This window comes from Cimex lectularius, unplaced genomic scaffold (genome assembly GCF_000648675.2).
Source record: "Cimex lectularius strain Harlan isolate CLEC.00 unplaced genomic scaffold, Clec_2.1 scaffold4, whole genome shotgun sequence".
Classification (NCBI taxonomy): Eukaryota; Metazoa; Arthropoda; class Insecta; order Hemiptera; family Cimicidae; genus Cimex; species Cimex lectularius.
The window spans coordinates 1000922-1028406 of record NW_019392723.1 but is presented as its reverse complement, the minus strand read 5'-3'; the positions used below and the strand labels follow the sequence as shown (position 1 = coordinate 1028406).

Genomic DNA, 27485 nt, shown 5'->3' with positions numbered 1-27485 from the left:
TTATCATTTATATCATGATTTCTTGATACAGTATAAAAATAACGTACGATACTTTTCAGGGTACAAAATGTCCGAAGTGATTTGTAAAAATGTGGTTACTGGATCTGATGTGGATTCGAAGCTCTGTGATGACTCTCAAAAACCTAAAACTCACATGATCGAATGTAACACACATGCTTGTCCTTCCAAGTAAGTTTTATAAGAAAGTCCACTCATATTTTTTGTATGTGGACATCCATCAGTATATCAACATCATGACGGTTAATGAACCATCGAACACATTATTCCAAAAAATTCTTTATCTATTTTCATTTCTTCTACACAAACAATAACTATAAATACTATACAATTATTTAAAAACTTTATTATGCCTAGTTTTAATGCAGTAAGTTTTGAAAATTTTAATTATTGTATTCCAAAGCAAAAATGAATTTCTTTGTTTATTTATTTTAAAACTAATATATATGTTTTATAGATGGGTGGCAACTTCTTGGGGAAGATGTTCTGTCTCGTGTGGTAAGGGAATGAGAAGTCGAACTGTAACGTGTATGCGAAAAACGAATTCAACATCTGTGAAGGTTCATTTAACTAATATGATATAATTATGCAATTTATAAACCATTATATTTAGTGGTCTGATTGACCAAATTACTTCTTTCAATTAATTAATCTTTTTTATGTAAGGTTTTGGTTGAAATGAAAAAGCTAGTGTCACGAGTGTGATTGGAACCCACGACCCGCTCGTGACACTAATTTTTTTATTTCATAACTTAGTTTAAACTGTGATTGGTGCAAAGAGCCCAAAACCTAAACCGTAGAATTAAGTAAATAATCAATTACTTACCCCCTTTTTTATATGTTTTTAAATGTGGGTTTCTTAGTGACCTGTTGTTTCATAATTTGATGAAGTTGTGAGGAGTGGTCAGGAATGAGGTAGTTAAAACACCTTTTTCTTTTTTTTTTGCCGACGTTTCGACCTTTATTCGGGTCATCTTCAGGGCCTGGGTAAATTACAAAGCATGTTGATTGGAAAAAAATACAATTCAGGTGTACATTTTATAAATTTTGAACCAAGTATGTCATACTCACATAAAGTGTTATTCTTGTCGTGTCATATTGAATGAGAAATTTACTTAATTTGTATGACAATTGTCAGTAAGTAATTTCTCTCCTCAGAATACATTAAAATAGCATAAGACAGTACATACACTTTTTTCCAAAGTCATAGACCCAACACAACACCCTACAAAATTGAAAGAAGTAATTTGCTAAAGAGACCACTAAATATAATGGATTTAATAAGTAAAACGAAGTATACTTCATTAACAGCTCCTCGTGGCCACTTCATATGTCGCGGAGAATCGAATCCTGATTACACGACATTTGAAAAAAGGAGGGAAAATTCGAAAGGTTGAAGGTTGAGATGGGGAGTCGGTGTCTGAGTCAATATAGCTCAAGTGGTTAGAGCAGCGGCGTATTGAACCGAAGGTAGTGGGTTCGAATCCCGCTCGTGACGCTAGCTTTTTCATTTCAACCAAAACCTTACATAAACAAAGATATGCAATTTATGATGATATTGTCTTTATGTCGATTTTTATTAGGTTCCAGATCACTACTGTAAGTCGCCAAAATTAAGAGAAGTTGAGCCTTGCAACACCTTTCCGTGCCCGCCTCAGTGGATTATTGGGCAGTGGTCTGGGGTAAAGATTAGTTTTAATTGTTTGACTGCATTAAGCAATTTAATCAAAAATTAATTTTATTTTTTCAAGTGCTCTGTTTCTTGTGGCGGAGGTGTACAAAGGAGGGAAGTTAGTTGTGATAACATGGGATCAGAAAATATGATGTGTGACGAAGAAATAAAGCCAGAAGCAATCCAGACATGTACAACAGGGATTCCTTGCTCACCAGGTATATATATATATTAGCAGATATTGTAACTTCATCTCCCTAATACTCATGTCGGGGATCGCGCTGGCCGAGTGGCTAGTGCGTACGAACTTTATTTGCCACGTTAACGGTCCTGGGTTCGAATCCCGGCAGGGCCCGTGGATTTTTAATTGATTAGTATGAAGAAAGGTGGTTTGACCCCATTTCTTCAACATCCAACAACGAATGTCATATTAGGGCCCTACTGAATAAAAAGAATTATTTAACTTATTTTTTACTTACTCGTGTGCTACAGATTTGCACATTTGTTGCCTCGTGCCTGGCATACGTTGTGTTCTTTAGTAACCCAAGATATTTTTGTAATAATTAATGTCAAATTTTAATAATTTAAAACACAAAATAGATTTTACCTATGCGTTGTTCCAGCTTCCTTTCCAGCTGGTTCATTGCCTGAAATTCACTCATGACCTGGGATCCACCTTAGAATCAGACCTTTTGTAAATCCCGGTTTTTTAGGGTATTCAGGCAGTTCCAGACTAGTTTTGACTTTATCTTGTAGGCTTGGAGAGTCTTTAGAGTCTAACCAGCCTTTAAAACTGCCTGTCTATCTCATACTATTGTTATTATTTTACCCTTAGCATGTTTGTTGTTTATTTTAAATGCATATGTTTGTATGGTAAGAAATTCGGCTTGAAAGATGATTTTAGTGGGTCTGAGCGACGCAAATAAGATGCTTAGGACTATACTTAGCAGACTTGCGTGGAAGTTTTTTTGAAGAACTTTTTTCCAGAGTTTCACCAAGCCAACACACAGTGGTCATACTTTTTCAACCTAAAGTCCTCAGATTAGCTAGCATTATGTCTATGGACGGGTTCGCGGAATATCGCGTATTCCCTCCTCTTGCCTTAATTACATCTCGAAGACGCCACAGCATACTTTCTACCAGTCTGGAAATGTCTCTTTGCTGGAGGTTAGTCCATTCTTCGCAAAGAGTCCTTTCAAGATCGTGGAGTGTATCAGGAAGTGATGGACCTGCTCTTATTCGTCGTTGAGGTTTTCCCGTAAATGTTCGATGGGGCTCAAGTCTGGAGAACGGGCTGGTCAGAATAAAACCCTGATGTTATGCTGTTGAAGGTATGCTTGTACTATGCAAGCGAATGTGGACGGGGATTATCGTGCATTAGAGTAGGATTGCCGATGATTTCTTCGAGGATATGCAGCGCATCATGTTCCAACATTTCATCCACATAGCGAGTGGTGGTCAAAGACCCTCCACGAACAACAACCAACTCTGTGCGACTCTCCATTGAAATTCCTGCTCACACGATCACCGTACTACGTTTAAAAGGTTGGCTCTGCGAAAAATTACAAGCTTCGTACCTTTCATTTCGCCTTCTCCACACTCTTTCACGCCCAACTGGAGATCGTAGAGCAAATCTACACCCATCTGTAAAAAGTACAGCAGACCAATCGTCCAAAGACTAATGGCTGTTCTCGAGCAAATGGGAACTGTGTGTTCTGATCAATTCTGTTCCTCTTACGTTGCGAAAAGCCATCAGTCCATACTGATTTAATCTTCTTCGAGCAGTGCGTTCAGAAATTTGTACACCTCGAACTTCCTGGAGCTGATGGATCGCTTGAAGTTGTAAGGTGTCGGTCTCGCAAAATTTCTAAAGTCAAAAAACGGTCATCCTGTGGTTATGTTACCCTAGGGTATCCAGAACCGGGCCTTCTATGGTAGGACCCAGTTTCTCGAAAACTCACTTCACACCTCAAAACTCGTCTCCCCGACGAGTTTTCGCTTATCACTAACGAAGCACCTATGACGATGGCAAGGGAACTCGGCTACTGGCAAACAACGGCTGCTGCACCGACTCCCTTCAACCGATGTAGAGTCACATCCCTAAACTCACACTCGGTCCCGGCCTCATTCATCATCTTAATGCTACACGTCCAAACAACACCGGCCTTTTCAGGGCCACCAAAAAAAAAAGCAAAAACGAACAACACTTTACATCCGGAGGCAAAAATGATACTAAAAACAGCGTAGAACAAAGGGAACGAAAAACGGAGTGGTGCTGTGGGGGAGCAAATAAGGGCTTAAAAGCTTAAAATCTTAAGTGCTCAAAACGTCACTAAAAACAATGCGAGTAAATGGCGCGAACAACTGTCTTTATATTATTACAAAGATATTTTTTTTTATAAATTTGCCTATAATAAAACTTGTGTGTTCAATTTTATTACAGAAAACTCATCTCCACCATTAGATATAGATGAAACTTTGAGGATACTACACCCATATCCACCGTTTCGGCCTGTCGCTGAGAGACTGGTCAGTGACCCAAAAATATCATCAGTAGCATCGCCAGAGCCAAAGTAAGCATTTTGTTTAATCAGGTTTTATTGCGAGATATTATTAATTTCCCTCTGACGCTATCGTCTTTGTATTATTAATTAATAAAATTTAACAAATATATTTACAGATGTTTATTATTATAACGTGCAAATACTATATTATACAAACACGTTATTAGAACACTGTTTAAATAAAAATCTTCCGAATAGTGATATGTGTGCCCTTCCTGGTGTCTAATTTCTTTAAAAGTTGTACAATTTTAGATATGCCTACACGTCGGTAACGATTTATTATAAGAAACATAATAAATAATTGGATTCAGATGCGAAATTTTGCAAAAATTGCCCAATTTTTCCAATTATTATTATTACATACAGTATTGTTATCAATGTAATTTTAAATTACGGTCACTTTTAAAGAGAAAATAAGTTCAAGTGATAATGTTTTTTTAAAGAGTGGATCTTATAAATTTAAAGTTGTGCAACTTTACAAATTTTATGTAGTAGCACATGCACACCTATCTCACAAATACACTTGATATTCACACTTGTAATTTTTCAGACCCACAGTGAGAATGTTCTTTGCGTGTGGATGGTTATATGTAAGGTAAACCGAAAAGCATTTGTGCTCACCAATAAGCACGATTCATATATGTGTATGTCCAACCAGAGTTCAATGTATCAATCAATCAATACATACACATTTATGTAATTTTTATATTTTTATAACAATATTTGCAGTATTTTTAAATTATGCCACCATTATTATAATTATCATTCATAAATTTTAAAAACTTTTAATTCAAGTTTTTGGTTTTTTATAGCATTTTTATTGTTACATTTTGCATCACATGTAAATTCAATTTTTGTACCATGTGTTGAAGGTACATGTTCCATTTCTGTTTTGTCTTCTTAAATTTTTAAACATCGTCAGTATTTTCAGTATTGTTTAATATCCGAGTTATACTTTTATCAGTGCTTATCATTTATAATATGTACCTACCATAAAAGGTAAATGAATTTTTTAAAAGAAATAAATGAGCATGGCAATAACCTAACATTTAAATCTTTAAAGTCTTTTATTTTTCCTTCAAACAATATTTATTTTTAAATAAAGGTTTGAGGTTAATAATGAACTATTTAAGTAAAAATGGTGACAATAATTTATATAAAATATAACAAATCGGTGCACAAAATAAATATTAGTACCACTTATCTGTCACAAATAGGTACAAATTGTAAAATACGTAGTTTCAAATTATAATGAAAATTTAGAAATATACATTTTTATTGCAAAATAATAAAGACTACTATTGACGAAATTAATAGTTTATTATATTATATTATCATTTCTAGACCATATTTGTTCACTTTAGCTCAAAGTTTACATCAAGAATTTTTCTTCGAGAATTATTAGGAAAAACAAAACATGTGGATCAGATATTCTCTTTTGATCAACAGTTCATCAAATCACAGCTCGTTCATTATTACATTTTAAACCATAAAACACATAAATTGATATTACTTCAAGTTTTTATTTGCCCCCCTTTCTAAACAATCATCACCTTTAAATCAATATATCCTACTTGCCTTTATAATTAATACTATATAGATTTGTCAATTAGAAATTACAATGCACTTGCAGAACGATGGCTGTATTTATATTTCTGAACTAATGCTTCACATTCACAAAGGATATGTGATGGCTTATTTCTCCTGACAGTGTCAGCAGCAAATTTCTTTCCGTTTTGCCCATCTTCTTTAGGTGGTAGTAAAGAGGGCTTAAATCTTGTCAGCTGAGAGAAAAGAATACCTTTGCCTTCCTTTCTGAGAGTTATAAAAGAAAAATCTTTTTTTTTTTTAATTGAGAGATAAAGCTGTGGTGCTTTTGTTAGTGCTTACGTTTTTCGCTATCAAGCCAATTTTCCAGCTCCAATTCTCTCCAATGTGCCTAGTTGTAGTTCCAGTCCCATGGGTTAGAAACTTCCTTCTCTTTTTCTAGTTGGTCAGCCTGTTCATTTCCTTTGTGTCTAGGAACCCACCTTAGTTGTTCTTTTCTCCTAGGGGCATTAGGAAATGTATACACACCTGGACTAGTTGGAAGCTAAAAGCTAGCCAACTAAATAGCTGCCTGACTGTCTGAAAGTATATCCATGCACCTATCATTTTCTTCGTTCGATGGCATCGATTTCAGCTTGGAAGATAGTTTGGACCTGTCCAAGATTGATTAGGATGTAATCTGGCCCTTTTATTCTTACACCTATTCTCTGTTACATCTTTGATCCATGCAACTACATTAGGACCATTTCCTGAAACTTTGGGTTGTCTTTTTCCAAAGATCTCTGGTATGTAGGACCACTTGGAAGAGTCAAAGTTATGTTTTTCTCTCATTATGTCCGATACTAGTGATCTCACTTATTTTAATTATCTTTAGGATTTTGTGATGGCTCCTCAGGTTTATTACATGATTTGGTGGGAGATCGAGTGTGGTTTCCATTGCTGTTTTGGGACAAGTATGCCGCTGTTATCTTAAGACTTGTGTTTGTAGACTTTGCAGTTTATTTTGTACCACTTTTACAGTGTTATTTCATCCGTTCGTCCAAAGTTCATCAACATTTATTTCATTGTGTAATTTTATGATTTACAATGATATAACCACCTTTTTTTATTTATAACAAACACTGCATTTCATAAAGCTTGACCACATGCTTAAACGCACCATAGTTCAAATTCTTTGTAGACCAATTTATTTAACACCCTCTTCTCTTACAATGAATGACAACATTTAGATAAATATGCACGTATTACGAATTTCTTTCAAATCTTGATTTTTAATTTTCTTTTTTTTTACAAAACTTTCTGTCTTTGTTCTTTAAGGAAACCTGAACACTGTTGTCATTGGATGTAATTCCTTTTCGCTTTGATAATAAAACATTCTATGATTGTGCTTATTATAAGACTATCTACACTTTTCTCTTTTCATACCAATTTTCTTGTAATGTCTTATCTTTTCTCACCTTGTAAATATTAGTTTTTTTTTCTAATTTATTTATGCAATTACACAACCAAAAACACCATACATTCCTTTTTCTTTAAATGTTTAAAATAGAGAATATCGATTGTAAAAACAAAAATTGCTTTGTTACTCCAAGTAATAATAAGAATGGGAAAAACTCTATTTAAATTGCTTAGTTATGGAATAACAAATTTTTAACAAAGACAAAGGTAAGTAAAAAGTGTAAGGTTAATGGAACTTACAACACACCAATACATTTTGGTAATGTATTTAATAACTAGTAAATTAAATCCTTTATTTGAAATTGACTTTGTTTGGATGCATTAACATACTTCCACAATGAAAACGTTTATAAAAAAATCAATAAAGTTGCATATTAAAATAACTATCAGTTTTTACAACAATTTTTTTTATAAGTAACATTTTCAAAAATAAATGAATATAATCGAACATATCATGATAATTGTTTCAGTTACAAAACGGAAGAATGGAGTGAATGTAGTGTAACTTGTGGTGAAGGCGTGCGCAGAAGAGAAGTGCTTTGCACGATATTTCTTGAATTCTCAAGGACGTATGCCCGTCTTTCTGATTCACATTGCCAGGGAACAAAACCATCAGAAATCGAGCCTTGTCACCTTCCACCATGCCATCAAAGGTATTCAAGATCGATTTACATTATAATTACATCAAATAGTATGAGTTTATCAAACATACAACTTAATAAGAAAGCAGTATTATGCAGTCCTATTTAAAAAATTATACCTCATATTCTATTTATATCAGTATTATCTAGGTCTGAAAAAACTTTGATTTTGAGTTATAATTATTTTACTAAAAATTTAAAACATCAATTTTTAGCCTGTCTAAAGTACAAAAAATAGTCATTTGTAAAACACAACAGCTTTTAATAATTTTTTTTTTTTAAATAGTATTTACAACTCACACTAAACCCTAACCTTACTTAACCTTACCTGAATTTCTTCACGTCAACCATTGTTTGATCGAGTGTACTTATGGATGTAAAAAATGAAATAAATTAAAATAGAAATTATAAAAATTAAAAACACTCACCTCTGGTGACGATAGTCCGGCTACCTTAACTGAGGTAAAGGGGGATGAAAGGAAGAAAATGGTCGGAAAAGACAGGAAAGTTCGGGACGGAGACCTTCACCACGCAGACCTCTCGGGAACTTCACCAACCGGAGCGATGTCTTGATAACGACGATAAATTCATAAAATTAAAACATCAAAAAAAAATAAAACGAACTCTAAAGCGAACCACGACTCGTATAAAATGCTATTAATTGCCAAGGACGACGACTCGACGAATTCAAAACTAGATCTGACCGACGACGAGGCCGGAAGCGTGGCGGGGGATTTTCCGAAATCTTATCCGGAGCAATCCTTACGGCGTAAATAACCATCGATGTCACTGTCTTCCTTTATCTCATGTTTAATTAGTTGGGGGTCATCCATTTGCTATATGTGAAAGCCATCTTTCTTCTCCTTCTTTGATTCGCTCCATCATTGAGTTTCTTCACAAAGCCACTCTGCTTCACTACCCCACAATGTACATTCCTGGATCCTCTATAAGAATTTCATTTCTGTTAGTTGGATTTGTTGCTTCTCTCCAAGGGTCCAAGATTTGGTTCCATACGTCAGCATTGAGGTAGTCATTACTTTGTAAAATTTAAGCTCAGTTTCTGTTTGTACTTTTTTCCCAAGAGCTTGGACAATTCTTTGGAACCGTCAAATTGTAGAATCTTAGTGGCCACTCAGGTTGTAGCTAGGATAAAGTCCTAACCCTATATACAATTTTTCTTTTTTCAAATGGAACAATGCAATTTTTGGAAGTACTTTCTTTTCTGAAAACAACATACAAAGATATTTGGAAATTAGTCATGTTTAACAAAAGTTGGAATCGAATTAAAATACAGCATTTAAAACTCACACTTAACACCAACTAACTAATCTAACCTTAACCGTAAATAAAACTTTCTTTTTTCAAATGGAATGTTGCAACCTTTGGAAGTACTTTCTTTTCTGGGAACAATGCACAAAGATATTTTGAAATTAGTCATGTTTAACAAACTGCTAGTGCCGAATTAAAATACAGTTTCAAAACTCATGCTTAGCATCCACTAACTTCTTAACCTAACCCATCCTTAACCCTAACCCTAGCCCTAGATAGCTTAACCTAACTTAACCTTTACCCTAAACCTAACCTAATCTAGTCTAATCTGTCCCTAACACCCTAACCTAAATGAAACATTGCTTCTTTTTTTTTCAAGTAGAATGATCCAATTTTTGGATGTACTTTCTTTTCTGAGAACACAAAGAAATTTTGAAATGAATCATGTTTAAAAAAATTGAAGCCAAATTAAAAAGGAGTAAGTAAGTAAAACTCATACTTATCAACCATTAACTACCTAATCTAACCCATCCAGCCGAATAATATGTCCTGGTTAAAATGGCAAGATTTCTATTGTTATTCAAATTGATATTTTGGCCTAAACCCTAAATTCGTCAAATAATCTATACATAATATATACAATAATATAGTATTATCATAGGGTCATAGACCCCATGGTCATGGGTTTAATTCCCANTATATATAATTATCGAGGAGAATTGTCAGTCCTACATATACATATGTATTATACTATAAACGTTCTCTGGCTAATATGCACAGTTCATAAGGCCATTTAAAATAAAATAAATATAAAAAACCAGGCTTGGCAAGCTCAACAAGTTTACAAATAAGTGTTCACTTAAACAAATAAATACCAACAGTAATTTTTATTAATTCAGAAATTCTGAAATAAGGGATGGATATGGAGACAGTTCCTATGCAGACAGATATCGACCACATAGTGAAAACAGGCAGCCATATGGTGAAACTGCACCCATAAAAGTAGCTCCTCATAAGACCGGGAAAACATACACCTGGAAAATGCAAGGATACACACACTGCAGTGCAAGTTGCCTTGGAGGTAATTTTAAAAATTATTAAAAAACTAAAGATTTACCTGGCTAAAATATAAAATTTGCAGGCGTACAAGAATCAATAATTATGTGTGTGCAAGAAGATGATGACAAGGTTGTTGGACCATTCCTCTGTCCAACAGATTCTCGACCAGAAGCTTTAACAAAAACGTGCAATGATCATCCGTGTCCTCCAAGGTGGAATCACACTGAATTCCAAGCGTGTTCCAAGCCTTGCGGCATGGGAATACAGACTCGCGAAGTTTACTGTATTCATGAAGTCACCAGAGGAGGCAGCAATACAGTCATAGTCCCTGATCATATGTGCCCACAACCCCCTCCTACTGATCGTCAGTCCTGTAATGTTCTGGACTGCCCTGTTAATTGGCATACTTCTGAATGGAGTAAAGTAAGTTTTAAAATAAATTATTTTATTATTAGATTATTATTTAATATACACCATTTTAATATATTCAAGTGCTCTAAACGGTGTGGAGGCGGTGTTAAAACAAGGGTTGTGGAATGTAAGCAAATCATGGCACAAAATCATATTGTACCTCGACCTCCATCACAGTGCCCGAAAAATCGCCCGCCTGATAGGAGGCCATGTAATACTAAACTATGCCCTTCAGAAGATCAACGACCCCCGATAATTGCTGCCAATCAGACTTACGTACAGAATAATCCTGGGAAAAGGAAAGTCTTTTTAAAAATTGGAGGAAATGCACAGGTTTACCACGGATCTTTAGTCAAGATCAAATGCCCAGTGAAAAAATTTGATAGGTATGTTTTCATGTGTTAGTTTACATGTACAAAACACAGCAAAAAATGTTACATACAACATACAAAATTTTCTATTTTTATATACCATTATTTGAAATAATCATTCTGTCTTACTACAGGTCTAAAATTCAATGGGCAAAAGATCACAAGTTAATAACTTCATCTAAGAAGTATAAAATATCAAAGAAGGGTGCTTTGAGAATCCAAGAGGCAAGCTATGGCGATACTGGAGTTTTTACTTGTTTAGGTAAATCTTTCATAGTTCTCTTTAACTGGTCTACTTTTCTCTTACATTCATAACATTTTTATTTTTTATTTTTACAAGCTGGTCGATCGTCCGCTGATATAACTGTAACTGTCAAAGCGAGGCCTGGAGAATTTCCAAGTTCAGAAGAAATTGAAAAGCACACTGGGAATCAATTAGATACTGGTAGGCGGCAGCATAACTAGTGGAAAATAAGTGTATTGTGTGATAATTACACTTGTTGTAGGAAAAACGAGTTTTTGTTCAGTTCCCTATTCCTCTACTTGTTTGTTAATATCTTATATTCTAACAATTAGAAAAAATTAGAAAATTGTTAAAGTTTAATTTTCAAAAAAAATAAATAAATAAAATAAATGTTTATAATATTTTGTCAGATGGAATATTTATAGCCAGATTTCCTTTTTTTCTTTGTTAATTTGGGATGAAGTACAGACAATTGGATAGTTTGCCACATCAATTTAACACAAAGCATATCATTAAAACTGTTATTGTATATTGTAGTGAAAAGTTGTTTAAAATTTACAGTTATATATGTATATTTTTTTGCACTGTAGTAGTATAAATAGTCTAAAACCTTTGGAAGAATGCAAATCACATTTTGTATGAAACCATTCACACTATAAATGTTGTAATTAAATATTAAATTAATAAACCATCATATTATAAAATCAATACTTTGAAACCATTTTAATCTCGACATTTCCGCACTTCTTGTTTTCACAGGAAGACATAACCTGAAAATCAGTTTATACGATATGCAAAACCACAAGCAACACCAATAACATTTGACAGAAAATAGCTACTAAGATTTTATACAGTAGTGCTTTGTTGTCGTTGAACAATATTAAAACTGAATACTCACTTTCCAGCAATGCGACCAAATGGTGATCTCCCTCAACGACCTTTTTTACATACTAGCGATGACGAGAGCCACGAGCAACACCCTAATGAATCAGCAAATCCACAAAGGAAGCAAAAACAACCAGTTCCAACTCTCACTACAAGCCCTCACCAGCAGACAACGACGAATGATAAGGTGAGTGAGTACTCAAAAAAATTCCATTTCCATATTTGAAAAATGAGTTTAAATACATTATAATTTGAGAAGAATATTATTTTATATCTTGCCAACTCTAGACTTGGTTTTTATTAAGAACTAGAATTGTATAAATGCATATAAATCATATGTTAATAATAACATTGCATTCTATTATTTACTAAATTCACTAATTTCGTGGTCCGCTTGACCAATTAATATATTACAATTAATTAAGGTTTTTAGTGGAGATAAAAGGAGGGAAAATTGAAAAGGTGCGGTTGAGATGGGGAGTTGATGTCCAAGCGGATCAAGGTCACGATAGCTCAAGTGGTTGAGGAGCGGCGTATCTAGCCGAAGATCGTGGGTTCGAATCCCGCTCGTGCTATTGACTTTTTTATCTCCACTAAAAACCTTAATTAATTGTAATCTATTATTTACATTAAATGTAAACTTTTGTTTAATGACTCCAATTTACAATTTATAGGTGTAACCAAAAAAAATTACTGTAGTATTTTAAAACAATCAATATTTAAAATTTACTATGCAAAAACCTTCAGCTAAAATCATGGGTTCGAATCCAATCATGGTGCTAGTTTTTCATCTCAACCAAGACTTTAGATAAAAAGTATAATTAATTGAAATAATTAAATAGGACAATTATGACCATTAATATTTAATGATTAATAAACTGAAGGTTTTATATGACAATATTGTTATATATAAAATAATATTAAATTATGATGTATTAATTGGAAATAAGAAAAAGAATGAATCCTTGAAATAAGAAAAAGACAGTGTAAACTATATATGGGTCCTTTACTATCCAGCAAAAGAACACTTTCTCCTAGTTGTTTAGTTGTTTCAGTTGTTTGGAGGTAAACCTTTTTCTTTTATGATCTCTTTCCTTCTTTCTATCTTATCTATTTTCCTTATTAATTAACTTTGTGTAACTAATAATGAACACAACATTTTATAACTTTACAAATCATTTAACCACTAACTTATACTCTTTAATGGTAATTGAACTTTTGACATGGTTATTGAATGTATTTTAACAAAACTTATCTTTTGCTATAATAATTAACCAAACATGAAGATGAAAGTTGTAAGTGGTTTACAGTATGTAGTGATGTCGAGCACTGAAGCTGTTGAAACAATACCACCAACATCTTCATCCGCTTCCCGAACAATTCCACACATTCAGCAATTTATTACTAACATCCAGGTGAGTAACTGAACTAATCCGTAACATTCCTCAATAAATAACCGCTTATCATAAATAAAAGTTAACGATATTATTTTGAGGGCACTTTTTCTGCATGGAAGACGTACACAGTTAAACACAGCTTGTCGTGTTTTGATCCTTCTGCACTTCACGTTGCTAAATCATTAGCAAATGCAATTTTGTTTTGATTCGCATGCTTTTTTGATCCAAATTATTGAATTCACAGCCACATTGTAATTCTCTCTCACTCTCTCTCTCTCTCTCTCTCTCTCTTTTCTCACTCTCTCTCTCTCTCTCTCTCTCTCTCTCTCTCTCACCCTCTCTCTCTCTNTCTCTCTCTCTCTCTCTCTCTCTCTCTCTCTCTCTCTCTCTCTCTCTCTCTCTCTTTAAACTGAGTCTTTTATCCACTTATAAAAAAAAACTACACCATTCAGTTTAATTCATGTGAACTTTTATAGGTTTTTTTATCGATTCATTTCTCTAGGATATGCGACTTATTATTAGTGAGTAATTGGCTGAATGTCAAATTCTTCAAATTCCAGACTATACTAATCAGGGATTGGCAAACTACAGCGAGCTTAAAATTATATTTACATAAAGAATGGGAGACTCTATAGTGCAATAGCTGATAGAGGTAGATTTAGGATTATACACTTTTTTATATAGGTGCTATACTATATATAATAGATGTTGTTTGTTTTTTGTTTTTCAAAAGTATTTGTAAATTTAGTTTTTCCTTACCTTATTACTTCAGTTTTTTAAAGATAGTTATAAGGAACATCTTATTCTAAGATGAGATAAATTTAACATTTTGGTTAAGCTGGGAAAACTAGTCAAAATTAAATCATTCCATGGCCAATTATATTATACTAACAAAATATGGAAATAAAAAGAATTTATTAATACTTTCGGTAGATAATTATATGTAAAAAAACATTTTCTAAGACCTGGAAGTCCAGTATGATAAAAATCAAAAAACCCTCATTTTCTAATAAAAATTTTCACCATTTCATTAATGTCACAAAAATAATGTAAATATTCTTCGCCGTAACCTGATTTTGGTTTATGATTTGGCCCTTTTCCAATGATGTTTGCTGACCCCTGCCATAGATTTTTTTTTTTTTTTTGCTATCGTGCCAACATATGTGATATTCAAGAGGTTAGAATTATTTATCTAAGAAGTTTTTATTACACAAAAACAACCACTTAGAAATGTAAAATTTAATTTAAGTATCAACCAAGTTAAGTGATTGGGAAGGGTTACACATAGAAAACATCAAAATTCCAAGAAAGTTGTAGACAATTTTCTTTCACCAGAACCCTCTCTATTCTAGATGTTTTTAACGTCTTTTTAAGTCTGAAGTTATTTACTGTCCTATATTGCCAGTACTTTATTACCAAAGCTGTTCAGATTTTACTTTAAAAATTATTCAATTTTTCCTTTTTAATACATGTACCATTACATAAATGTACCAATTACATGATATAATGAAGAAAATAAAACTAATATGTCAACTCGACTTGTAATTTATAGCAAATTAAATGATTAAACTGTCTAGTAATTAAGATATTTTAATAGCATGGTGATTTCCTAATTATGCTAATTTATTTTGATGTTTATGTTGAATCATACATCGACGCTTCCTAACATCCAGTTAAACATTAGGACTCTACTAAGCGTGTGTTTGAAGAATCAGAAAATAAAATGTAAGTAATATTCAAGGGATTGCCATAATTTTCTGCAATATTATTTGACATAGCGTTACAGTGTTATAATGACGTAGCACAAATATATTTTTAAAAAACAATGAACATTTTAGTAAAACGCATGTTTTTTCTAGTCAAAAAAATCATTTTAGTTACCTTGAATTCAAACTAAAAGCTCTAAAATTGTAAAATCTAGCAATTTTAATATATTTCAGGAAGGAAACAGTTTCCTTGATTACATACTCCACTACTGAAGGGGACTTTAAAATCCCGGAATTTCTTTTTCTTTTTTTTTTTAATCATAAAACTGATTTCATAGTTACTAAGGGATTTAAAAAAATAATTTTAGGTAATTTACAGTTGTAAAAAACTCAACTTAACTAAACATCGGCCAGTCTATCATCATACACTGCTGCCCTAGATTATCGAGTTCATACTATCATATCAATAATCACTCATGATTTTGATTTTGTTGTCTGTCCAAATAAATGTATTTGTTGATACTTTTTTCTTTTTATTACCTGAAATCAAACCTGAAATGGGTGCTTATGCGTGCTTTCTGCTTTTTATTGTGATCAAAAGCTGCACCATAGTTCCAAGTTTTTTCCTTTGACCGGTGCAACATTTAACTATCTTTAAATAATGCTTATTCTTAACCGTAACGTGTAATTTTTTGTGAATTTTTAAGCTGGTTTATTATAGCCAGGTTATCACTTGTACCTCCATCAGCACACATTTCCTTTAAACAAAAATAAAATTAAATTAAACTGATTTTTATTTTAGTAGTATGACTAAGAATTCGGTGGAGCAGATTAAAATAAAAGAAACCTGTTATAGAAATTTATACAAGCATTTAATATTTATATTGTGTGTTGTTTTTTTTAATATAATAACAAACAAATGAAAGTTGTTTGTAGTTAAGTCTAGTTCCATGCTTGCTTCTGGGCAATTTCTAAAAAATATAATTCTTACTACAGCAGGCATTTTTCCTATAAAAGCAAATAACCTAATTGCTTTATGTACGATTATGATAGATAATTCTTTAGAGATAAGCCTTAGGCCGGTGGTTCTCCATTTTTTGCAGCCTGCACCCCCTAATGGTTAAAATCCCAACACCATTTTTGCCTTTTTTTTGGTCACTGATGACTTTATTCTGCCTTTTTTTCCACTGTGACCCAAAAGATCTATTGTGGAATTAATCCTTCTTTATTTCTAAACCTCTGAAAGTGTATTGCCATTAGGGTAGTTCAGCACTTCCTAATAGCTATTTCTTTAAGCATTAATATTACTTTTTCAAAGAAGCTGTACTGTTTCAAGGCTAATTCTTTTCAGTCACAAATATTCCAATAGTGGCAGGTTAGGCGTGCTTCCGCCTCAGTTTTTCCTTTTTGTAGGTGGTAATTAAATGGGAAATGGCCAATATAAAGGCAAAAACACGACTGTTTTTAATTCTTGCCTACTGAGATAATGGTAGATTTTTATTTTTCTTGTTGTGATGATGAGTAACTTTTTTGATTGTTTTGCATCTAGTGAATTCATCCAGGTCATTTCATTCTCTTTGTTCAGTTTCACTTTTAGCATAATTTGTGGTTCTGGTGCAAAGAGAAGGCTGCTTTTGGTTTGCTAGTCAGCCTGTCCATCGACTTCAACCCCTCATGTCCTGATACCCATTATCAGATTTACTTGATTATGTTTTCCCAGGAGCTGGAGATCTGGTGGGCAGTCCCAGACCAGTTTTGAAGTGAAAGTTGATGCATTAAAGCCTTCAGTTGTTTGACTGTCTGAGAATGTATATTTGTGTACTATTTAATCTTATTTTAAGTATTTCTTGTACACAGAGTTCTATTGCATGTCTGGAAAATATATGGTGGAGGTATTAAAGGTATCGCTAGGTCAAAATTTGGGCCTTTGACTCCTGCCTCCATTTTCCATTAAGATCCATTTGCAGACCATAATAAGTCCCCTCTTTGAGTTTTAGGGTTTTTATTCTTCTGAACACCTCCATAATCCTCACTCTGAAGAAAGTAAGGAGATGCATAACAATAAAATAAGCTGATAAGAGAATTGTGTAAAGGAAGAAAATTAAAGACTAGAATACTAGATTTCTTATCAAACAATGCCAACTTCTTGACCGATACCATAAAAATTAAACTAACAAATGACACTTGAAGGTGAAAAATAATTTAAAAATTAATGGGATATTTGAGACTGTATTGAGGCACACAGTTTTGCAAAATTTGGTTCAAAGGATATTCTCAAATCCACGGTTGCATCTAGTTTGCTCCTGTATTTATTATTTATGTAAGCATAAGAATCAAATGCTTGTTCAAGCTGTGCTAGTAAATGGCCTTTTTCAACATTTCACTGTACTTTTCAATTAATTCAACCCAAACGAACTGATAATTTAAGTTTTTCAAAATTTTCATTTGATCGCCATTAATGATTTTTTTGCTCCCTGATGAGGGCGGTGATGTCCAATTGAGAACCTATGCCTTAAGCCATTGGCATAATTAATGTTCTATTTAATATAAACAAACGGATATAGACTCTGGAACACTAATTTCAATTTTAGTCACAATGTCGCTTTTGTGCATTAATTTCACTATTGCAATTTACTGTACACTTCTAAAGTATAAGCATGAACCACACACTTTCTAATATATCGGTGAAGATTAAAATAACATTGCAGAACACTCAGTTTATTATATTAATTTTTTCTAGCCTTAATTTGTGATAATCGTAACAGATTTTTTTTTTTTTTTTTTTGCTTTAATCCATACATTTTGTTCAGTGCTAAATTGTTTGTAACTAGTAACAAGTAGACAGTAGCTTGTTTTCTTTCCTGTTTTACTCACAGTAATATATTACATTGTATTCGATTTTTTTTTATATTGAAAGCATATCAGAGTGTGAATGAAGATATAATAAAACAGAAGGTATTAAAAACAAGTTTCTTGTAAATGCACGTTCACCTACAATGCTTGTATCTTGCATTTCTATCTTAACTCAGCACCTAAAAACACAATGAATTATTCAGTTATTTGTAGTAAGTTAATAATAATTTTAAAAAAAATAAATGAAATCTATAAGCTAAATGACATAATAAAATAGAGAGAGGATATTTATTGGCAAATTTTAATTTATATTGTTATTAATTATTAAAGACCTCTTTCCCATTTTGTGCACTTTTGTAGAACTATTTTTATACTAAGCAATAGAAACCTGGGCACAGAACAGCCTTAGTCGGTCCCACTTGTCTGTATTCTGACAAAAATTGTAGAATATTATCCTTGTAGTGGAATTTTCTATATCAAACTTGGGAAGAGGGAAATGACTGTCATTATGCCTTTTGGTACAATACAGTGCCATGTAAAAAAATGCATAATAAAATATTTTAGGGCTTTTGTATGTTTGTGAATATTCCAACATTTCAAAAAATCAGAAAATGTCATTTTCTGTTTGTTTGGCTCAAATTGAAATTATATTAATTTTTAATATAATTAATAATTTTAAATTCATTCAATTTTGACTAAAACTAAATTATAGTTGGCAAAAACAGTGGAACTGAGTTGGATTCTTGGATAAGGAACCCAGCACATAAAAGACTTTGGGAATAAGTTCCTGAATAGAAACAATAATTAATAATTTTTTTTTAACTTTGGTTTTATAAATATTTAGCAAATCTAAGAATTAGTTTAATTATAAATTACCCATAGTCAAGGATGTTGTTAATAAAGAAAGCAGAATGCTGTTGGTTTTCAGAAGTTAAGCGGTTTGCGGATAGTGAGGGAAGAACCTCCTTTCGAAGAAGACGTTCCTTCTCTTCTTGATGCAGGTAAATTCAAATTATAAGAAGCATTTTTTCTCCCATAAATTATTAATATTTTATGTATTTTTGTACTGTAGAAACAAATAAACAATTAATGTTCGAATGGTCAATGACTGAATGGTCTCCTTGTTCAATTTCCTGTGGAGGAAATGGTTTTCAGGTTTGTTAATTATTTTTAACGATAATTTCTTTTTATTTGATTTATTTATTTTTACTGGAACTTTAGATGCGAACTGCACATTGTACAGTTAAACTAAATAACAGTACAAATAATGTTGAGAATAAGCTCTGCTTAGAAGCTGGGCTACCATTTCCCGAGATAAAACGTAACTGTGGTTCGATTATTTGCCCATTTTGGGTCCCTGGAGAATGGCAACTTTGTTCAGAAGCTCGCTGTTTTACTTACAATACAGGTAATCTAGTATTAGTTGATTAGTTTTAAATTATTTGATATAACATTTATTTTTATAATTATCAGCAATGCAAAGACGAGGTGCTGATTGCCAAACAGATAACGGCACAATCCTTGAAGATTCCTTCTGCAATGAACAAACAAAACCGATTCTCCGGCAGGAATGTTTCAATGACAAATGCAAAGGAACATGGAAAGTAGGGGACTGGTCTGAGGTCAGTTTTTTCTTCTTTTTTTTTAAGTCATAATAATCACTGTTGATTTTAATTTTATATTTAAAGTGTGCAGCCGCGTGTGATGCGCAAGGGGTCAAATATAGAATATTGCAGTGTGTGTGGTTTGGTACGAAGAAACCAGCGGGAAACGCATGCCGCGATATTCCACGACCCCCTGTGATGAAAATGTGCAAAGGCCAGCCATGTACAGATAGTAAGTATGACTCCCCCCCCCCACCAATAAGTCATTAACTCTTAAAACCACACTTTTTTTATTATTTGGACTTTAAAGATTATTATTGTCATTGTATCATAAATTAATGTTTTGAATTATAACTTATAATCCATACTTATTAATTATCTCGATATAATTGACACTCGACCTTTTCATATTTAATTTTGAATTAAAAATCAGGGATAAGGCCTAAAAAAAAACACTTAGTTCCTTCGTCAAGCTTTCAAAGGACTGTATACACTTCATCATTAATAATTTGCAAGTTAAGAAATATACATGTATTTCATACTGACACAGTAGCCTAATTTTTTAGTTCATTCAGTAGCTTTACGAAACTGCTTAGTACATTTTATTCATAGGTATTTAAACAAAAGAAAATTCTTCATCAATATTTCAAATTGCCAATCTGCCACCTGCAATGCAACAACCAAGGTGCCTCAAGTTCAGTTTTTGCACCAACATTGTTCAACATTTGTATAAATGTTTCCAACCGCCTATTGATTAAAAAAAGGTTCAAATATTTTAATGGATTATTAAAATGAAAAATAAAGCCTAACCTTCTTCTTTAAAGTATAATGTGCAATGTAGCCAAATAGTATTGTTTCCTTTTACTTTTTGTTAAACAGTAAGTTGGTAAGCTAGCTAACATGTACTTACCACATTAAGGTTTTATGCGAGAACCGCAACAGCTGAGTGGTTAAGCCATCCAACTCGTATTTGCCATGCTAGCAGGTCTGGGTTTGAATCCCGTTAAAGACTTTTTAATTGAAAATAATGAGAAAAAAGGATTGTAAAGTAGATTGACCTTGCACTCTTATATCCCAGGAATTACAGGCAGAATCTGGTACTAGAATAGGAGGGATTTTTTTTTGCATTAGCTGATGAGTTATGATTATGCCAGTTAAGAGGAGATTGAAGGCAACAAACAGGCTGATAAACTAGCAAAATAAAGAGCATCCCTCACAGTGGAACAGAACCACAAATTGGCACATTCCAAAGTAGAACTGAATTGGATAGAGAAAGAAATGGCTGCACACTCGAATTCACTTGGGGCCATGCAGTCAAAAAAGTTACTCAACAAACCAGAAAAACAAAAATCTCCTTGTACTTCTTCGCAGGAAGAATTAAGGAATTAATAAGTATTTAATTACCACTAAAAAAATTTAAAAATGAAACAGATTCATGCCGACTGTCATGAAGAGGCAGAAACATATAACAAGAGGAATCGTGGAAAATGCTAAACTACTTTAAGAAAGGGAGAAAAAGTCACCAGTGATTCGCGAGGAAAATAAAAAAATATATAAGGGAGATACTGTGCGCGCGCGCGTGTGTGTGTGTGTGTGTGTGTGTGTGTGTGTGTGTGTGTGTGTGGGTGTGTGTGTGTGGGTGTGTGTGTGTGTGTGTGTGTGTGTGTGTGTGTGTGTGTGTGTGTGTGTGTGTGTAAATGAACGTATTTATTATTTATTCACTGTGCTGAAACTTATGGTTTCAAATATAGTGATATACTTGTCCACAGTACAGTTTTCAGCAGTTTTAGTAGTTGTTCATGTTAGCCTAAACGTGAGGTTGATAAACGAACACTTACTTTAGGGCCAAAGCCCGCATACTTGCCCGGCATGTAGAGAGCGTGTAAGCGTGCCACCCAATATGAGAACCTACTTGAGCATGACAATGAGTGTCTAGGCCCATGTTCCGATTTTTAGAGGAAACAGGAATATTCAATTGTATATTATACTGATAGTTTTGTGTTCCTATCATGGGGTGAAAGTTTACGTAGGCATTGGCATGAATGTGTGGTGTAAGAAGAGCTGATACTGAATAGATGAATATTGAGTACCGCAATAAAATTCAATTTTTGATATTTATTTATTTTATTTATTTATGGATCGAAATCCGCTATAAAAAAGACATTTTATAATAAAAAATATAAATGATATATGTAAAAATACAAATAATATATATAAAAAGAATAAGGACTTATATACATGGTAATAATATAAATGGTAAATATAAATGATAAATATAAAAATACAATTAAAGAGTAAAAAACTGAACAACAAAAATGAATGACATATTTACTAACCAAATAAGGCAGANAATAGATTTTCAGATCATCAGCAAATAATAAAAATTGAGCAGAAGGGAGAGCAAGATGGATATCATTAATAAATAAGAGAAACAAAAATGGTCCAAGATGAGACCCTTGCGGGATTCCCGAGGAAGCCGTTGTTGTTGTTGTTGTTGTTGTATGTTGCACACAAATGACCACCAACTGCTCTTAAAGTTTGGAATGATGGTGGCCCACGAACATTCACCAATAATAATTCTACACAAAATACTCAGAGCACATTTCTCAATTCTGATGGTTCGGCTTAGGGTCTTGGGACGGTCAGGCAATAGACCAATTATCCATTCTCCCATCTACACCACTGTTGCCTTTACTAAAGATACTAACAGCAGTGAATTAAGTATGTTTACATTTTCTTTGATGATTGATCAGCCTTCTCAGTTTAAATATATTTTTTTCTTTCCAAAAGGTAGATTGGGGATGAGGCCATCTAGGGTTCTGCCGGCTATCCGTTATCCACATATGTACCTGTTCATATAGTATAACGATTTTTTTCGAAGTCCTGATGAAGGCGATATATTCTGCCGCAAGCTCGACAAGAAAATAAATGCTGTTTCTGTCTTCCTGGGCTCATCCCCAATCTACCTTTTGGAAAGAAAAAATATATTTATGTTTACATTAGCAAAACCATTACAGTAGTTTTTGCATCTAGTATCCACACATATACAGGTAGGTTTAAAGTCCTGATAAAGTGGATGTATTCCTCGAAAGCTTGAAGAAGGAAATGACTTTCTTTTCTTTCAAATAGGCCATATCCCTGATTTTTTTAATACAAAATTGTAATCACAATTTTTATTTATGTAGTAATAATGTGTATTATTTTTTGTTTTTTAATATAACTTTTGACATTTATGACACATTTTTACTTGGGAATACAAAAATGCTACAAAGATTAACCAAATTAATTATCAATATTACTAACTAAATTATTCGACAAAACAGACAGTAGTGTAATTAAGTAAATTATTGTTTTTCTGAATATATTCACACCAGTTGAAAATTGGGTTCGAGTATAACTAACTACATTGTATTATAGTATTGATGGGACCAAATTCAGGGGCATGGGATTGAATGACACTGCACGAAGAATCACCAAACAGGCATTATAATATAGTTTTGATACTAATTATGTTAACTTTTTTTAATACTGCCTCAAAAAAGTCAACTCGTAAAAATAAATACTAAGCCAATGTAAATGGGGCGATGGTAAAATAAAACAATAAAAGAAAAATAGCAATAAACAAGCAAGAATATATTTAATTGCTCTTTTTATATACAGCAAACAAACCGTATTTCTCGTTATATATCTAAACATCCTTTCTAAACACCCTAAAACATGAAAATAACTTTTGTGATATTTTTATGCACAGTATTTAAACAATGATACTCATATTGTTCACCGCTTCAAATAAGATAAGTGAAAAAAGATCTCTTTTTTTTTTAATTTGTGAATGCTTACTTATGTACAATTAAGTAAATAGTTAAACAAAAACAATATTATGTATTAAAAAGTTTATTTTGCAAACGTTCAAAATTAGCCTTTAATATTTTTTCTAATTGTTTTCCTAATAATTTTTAAAATCTTAATTTTTCTGATAGTACTTTTTTTTCTCTTTGCTTAAAGTAGTATAATGGAGGGCAGTTTTTTTTACATTAAGTTTAACAATAAACAATTAAACCACAAAGTTAATAGATAACACAGTTAATTTACGTCCTCCATTATATAAAATTAAACTGTTGTGTGCTGTGAGATGAGAAGTCTGTTTACCTAAAAAAATAATAATAATAATAATAATAAAAACAGGTTTACAGAAATGAAATGATGCACTAAAATATATTCATAAGGTGCACAGGGTTTCTAATATATTGACAAAATGATTACATACATTTATATACAACAGCTTGCATTTTAAATTGCATATTTATTAAATCAAAGAAACTCCAATATCAATATATTATGATCAAATATGATTTCCAATTGACTGTAGCAACCATTTTTCTCTTTTTTAATTATCAATAACCATATAAAAAAAAACTAATATAAAGGGTGTCAGAATACTCACATCATGAACTTTGCCTGTGAATTTCACACCTCAAACGCAACAAAAAAGTTCATATGAACCATGGTTCAATTCTCAACCCTTTTACATATATTCAATTTTTATGCAGTATTCAATTCTCAGCAGTTTTCATCATAAATCTTCCCTTATCTCTTGAATTATGCGTTTTGGGGAAATTAAAAAAAAAGCATTGAAAAGAGTGTTAAATTTGACAAGCTCCACCGTGAATTTTTCCAATAAGGTTGAAAATTTAATTTTTGTACAAATTTTAAATTTAGCAGTTTTCAAAGATTTAGTGTTTGTTTTTGTTTACCAAAAGTTAAATTGAAAGTTCTTCTTAAAGGAAATTTAACATTCTTTTCAATGTTTTTTCTGGATTTCCCCAAATATTAATAGAACAAGAGCTACTGTAGATTTGACAAAAAGTGTATATAGTTGGAAAAAATCATAAAATGTTGAATATCTGTGAAAGGGTTGAGAATCGGACCATGGTCCATATGAATTGTTTTGTCGTATTTGAGGTGTGAAATTCACTGGCAAAGTTTGTGATGCGAGTAGCCTGATACCCTATTTACTTATTACAAATCCTTCAATAATGCTTTTTTATACTTTCATATGTTTAAAAGATAAAATGTTTGGGCATATTTAGTAAATTAGTTTGTAATTTTTTTTTTCATCAGTCCTAGATGCCCTGTGCAGATTGACAGAATTGAGAATAAATTGTAATGTTACTATTTTTATTATGCTTTCAGACTCTGAATGCACAGATCATTCCAAATATTGCCAAAATATACGTGCCATGAATATGTGCCGCATGTATAGATACCAAACTCAATGTTGCCAATCATGTAGCAATAGTAAGCATTAATGTTTGCTTAGGTTAATAATGTAAATAAAATACATATTAAAATGTGTATTGTAAATTAGTAAATATAATGCTGAATATTCTTTTCATAAAAAGAGATTTAACTTTAATGAATTATTAAAGAAATGCACAAAAAAACATTAGCTATACACTCGTGTTTATTTTAAGTTTTATAAGTTTGTACACTAAATGTAAATAAGCTAAATTCATAATGTCAGTACATCTTATAATTATTTTATAATGAATCAATGAAGTATTAAAACAAATACATAAGAAAATTATCCTTTTTTTTCTTTGTATAAGTATTGTATCTTATAAAAATTAATTTAAAAAGTCACTATCATAGTACCTGTTGAGCTGTATTTAATGTTACAATAACATTATTTAGGTTCCAATGGAAAGGTGTTATTCATTTAAAAAAACACTACGTCTTTGTAAATTGTTGATTATTAACTGAACGTCCAAATTTAAAAAATGTAAATCCAAATTGCAATGCTTTTAATTAAAAACATTATAATTCACATGTTGTGAATAATTGTAAGTGCTTTTAAGTGAGGAGCCATCTACTTATTAGATCATCTCTCAAACTATCCTGACATTTACTGCAAAGTATAAATTTTTTTTTTACATTTATCGGAATGAAGCCTGAAAAAAAACACTTATGAAATTGTACACTTAAAAGTAAAACAGTATAATCCTATTTATAATGTCTCATTTAGCAGGCTTTTCTATCAAGTTTTTTTTATTAACACATTTAATTATATACATATAACAAATAGCCAGTGTGTGCAAAATTGATCATAATTTGGTTTATTAGCGAAAAAAAATAACAAAAACGGATTTTTATGCTGTTGTATGCTGAGACACATTTTTTGTTATTTTTTACTCTTTTTAAACAAACTTAATTGACGAATTAATGATTTAACTTCAATCTAATACCAGTATTATTTATTTTTTAAAAATAGCTTGCTTCCTAAATAAGTGGGTACAATATTATTTTATTGGGTGTAAAACTTAGAGTGCTTTGTTTAACTTATTCAAGTTGTTGGCTATTTTCCGTCCATAACCTTTTATTTAGTATCGATTAGATTAATTGTTGATTATTAAATAAAAAGAAAATAAAGATATCATCTTATGTGAAACATACTACATTGTTAAAGGCTTGGCAAACCTTGTAATAAATAAGTTATGTAAAATCTCTTGTAAATATTAAATTTTTGGAAGGTAAAATAATGTGTTGATTGTTTATCTTGAATGATGTGATGATCTGAGAAAATGAGAATAATGTAAGTGTATAAAAAAATTGTTATTATATTTAATTTGTTATTAAACATTATTCGTTATTTTGGAATCATTATTTACATCCAAATTCCTTATATTTTTGTGCCATCTTCAGTGAGGAACTGTCTGTCTGGACACAACACAGACTACTAGATAATTCTAGCAACAAAACCAGCGAGTGTAGACCAAGTAAGTGACCGAATGCTGGTTTAAGATGTGTTCACTGACTCGAGTCACCATCAACTATTAAATGTTTTTCATAGATCATTGTCAGTTACTTTCATGCATGGATATAATAGCAACAAATGATACATTTAAAATAGATGTATAGTTAAGACAGTATAAGTACTTTATTTGCCAAGACCTGTAGTACAGTGGAACCTAGAACATTTTTTTATGGTGATTTAACAGATTATGAGGGAAAATTGGAATAAAAATGTATAATAGAAATTTTACAGGGTGTCATAAAAAAGAAAAAAAAAGCAGGTGTGTATAGTGGAAAATTGTAGCACAGAAGAACACATCAAGGCTAAGTAGAGGCAACATCCAAATGCCTTTTGGCAATTCCAAGATGAATTCCTGTCTGATGAATAAATGAGTTTTTAGTTGAAATTCCCACACAGTCTTTCAGGCCCAGACTGGGCCAGAAAGATCCAAAGGGTGGGTATTACCAACAAAAGGCTTTTACTCGGAAAGCCAGGTGGCTCTAAAGTACCTCATCGGTAGTAAAGTTCAGAGCTGTTTGGAAGTGCATCAAGGCCCTGTCAGACATTGGAGACAACAAAAATTACTCTTATTTCGAACCAGGGCAGTGGGGCAACAAGGATGTTGATGAAGTGGCCAAGGAAAGTTCAATGACACATATCAACCCTGAACCCTTTTGCAGCATAACAAATGGCCAAAAATGTATATCCATGAGAGATTGGTTTAAGAATAAGTTTTTAGTTTGGTGATATTGCATTAAAAAACTAGTCATGCAAAGAGTTGATTCATATTGCAGAAATTAACAGTGCTACTAAATCTCTTAAGACTAGATTAATAGGACACTATAGTCTCTGGAAAAATACAGACTTGAAGGGGCCAAAATAAACCTGTCCAGATGCCAGCAAGAAGAAGAAACATATAATCACTATGATATATAAACAATGATTATCCCTTTTGTAGGTTATGCGATGAGGAGGAACAAACTACCACCCAT

The 27485-nt window shown here is 32.2% G+C and overlaps 1 protein-coding gene across 4 annotated transcripts in view; it reads left to right on the top strand.

Annotated features, from left to right (window-relative positions):
- The window catches only part of LOC106671917 (ADAMTS-like protein 1), a 221417-nt gene extending 195474 nt beyond the window's left edge, over nucleotides 1–25943 (top strand). For 2 of the 4 annotated variants that reach the window (XM_024226687.1, XM_024226686.1), the window contains 20 exons: nucleotides 60–189; nucleotides 476–578; nucleotides 1602–1700; nucleotides 1770–1908; nucleotides 4134–4263; nucleotides 4805–4849; nucleotides 7731–7913; nucleotides 10070–10251; nucleotides 10312–10652; nucleotides 10722–11026; nucleotides 11146–11273; nucleotides 11352–11456; nucleotides 12161–12327; nucleotides 13451–13555; nucleotides 19007–19097; nucleotides 19169–19251; nucleotides 19318–19504; nucleotides 19570–19718; nucleotides 19785–19932; nucleotides 24894–25943. In XM_024226687.1, coding sequence (XP_024082455.1) covers nucleotides 60–189; nucleotides 476–578; nucleotides 1602–1700; nucleotides 1770–1908; nucleotides 4134–4263; nucleotides 4805–4849; nucleotides 7731–7913; nucleotides 10070–10251; nucleotides 10312–10652; nucleotides 10722–11026; nucleotides 11146–11273; nucleotides 11352–11456; nucleotides 12161–12327; nucleotides 13451–13555; nucleotides 19007–19097; nucleotides 19169–19251; nucleotides 19318–19504; nucleotides 19570–19718; nucleotides 19785–19932; nucleotides 24894–25009 — 2936 coding nt within the window. In that variant the 3' untranslated portion in view covers nucleotides 25010–25943. The remainder of the gene's footprint in view (nucleotides 1–59; nucleotides 190–475; nucleotides 579–1601; nucleotides 1701–1769; nucleotides 1909–4133; nucleotides 4264–4804; nucleotides 4850–7730; nucleotides 7914–10069; nucleotides 10252–10311; nucleotides 10653–10721; nucleotides 11027–11145; nucleotides 11274–11351; nucleotides 11457–12160; nucleotides 12328–13450; nucleotides 13556–19006; nucleotides 19098–19168; nucleotides 19252–19317; nucleotides 19505–19569; nucleotides 19719–19784; nucleotides 19933–24893) is intronic. The other 2 variants (XM_024226688.1, XM_014402897.2) reach the window with 2 other exon arrangements.
- Nucleotides 25944–27485: the final 1542 nt, after the last annotated feature.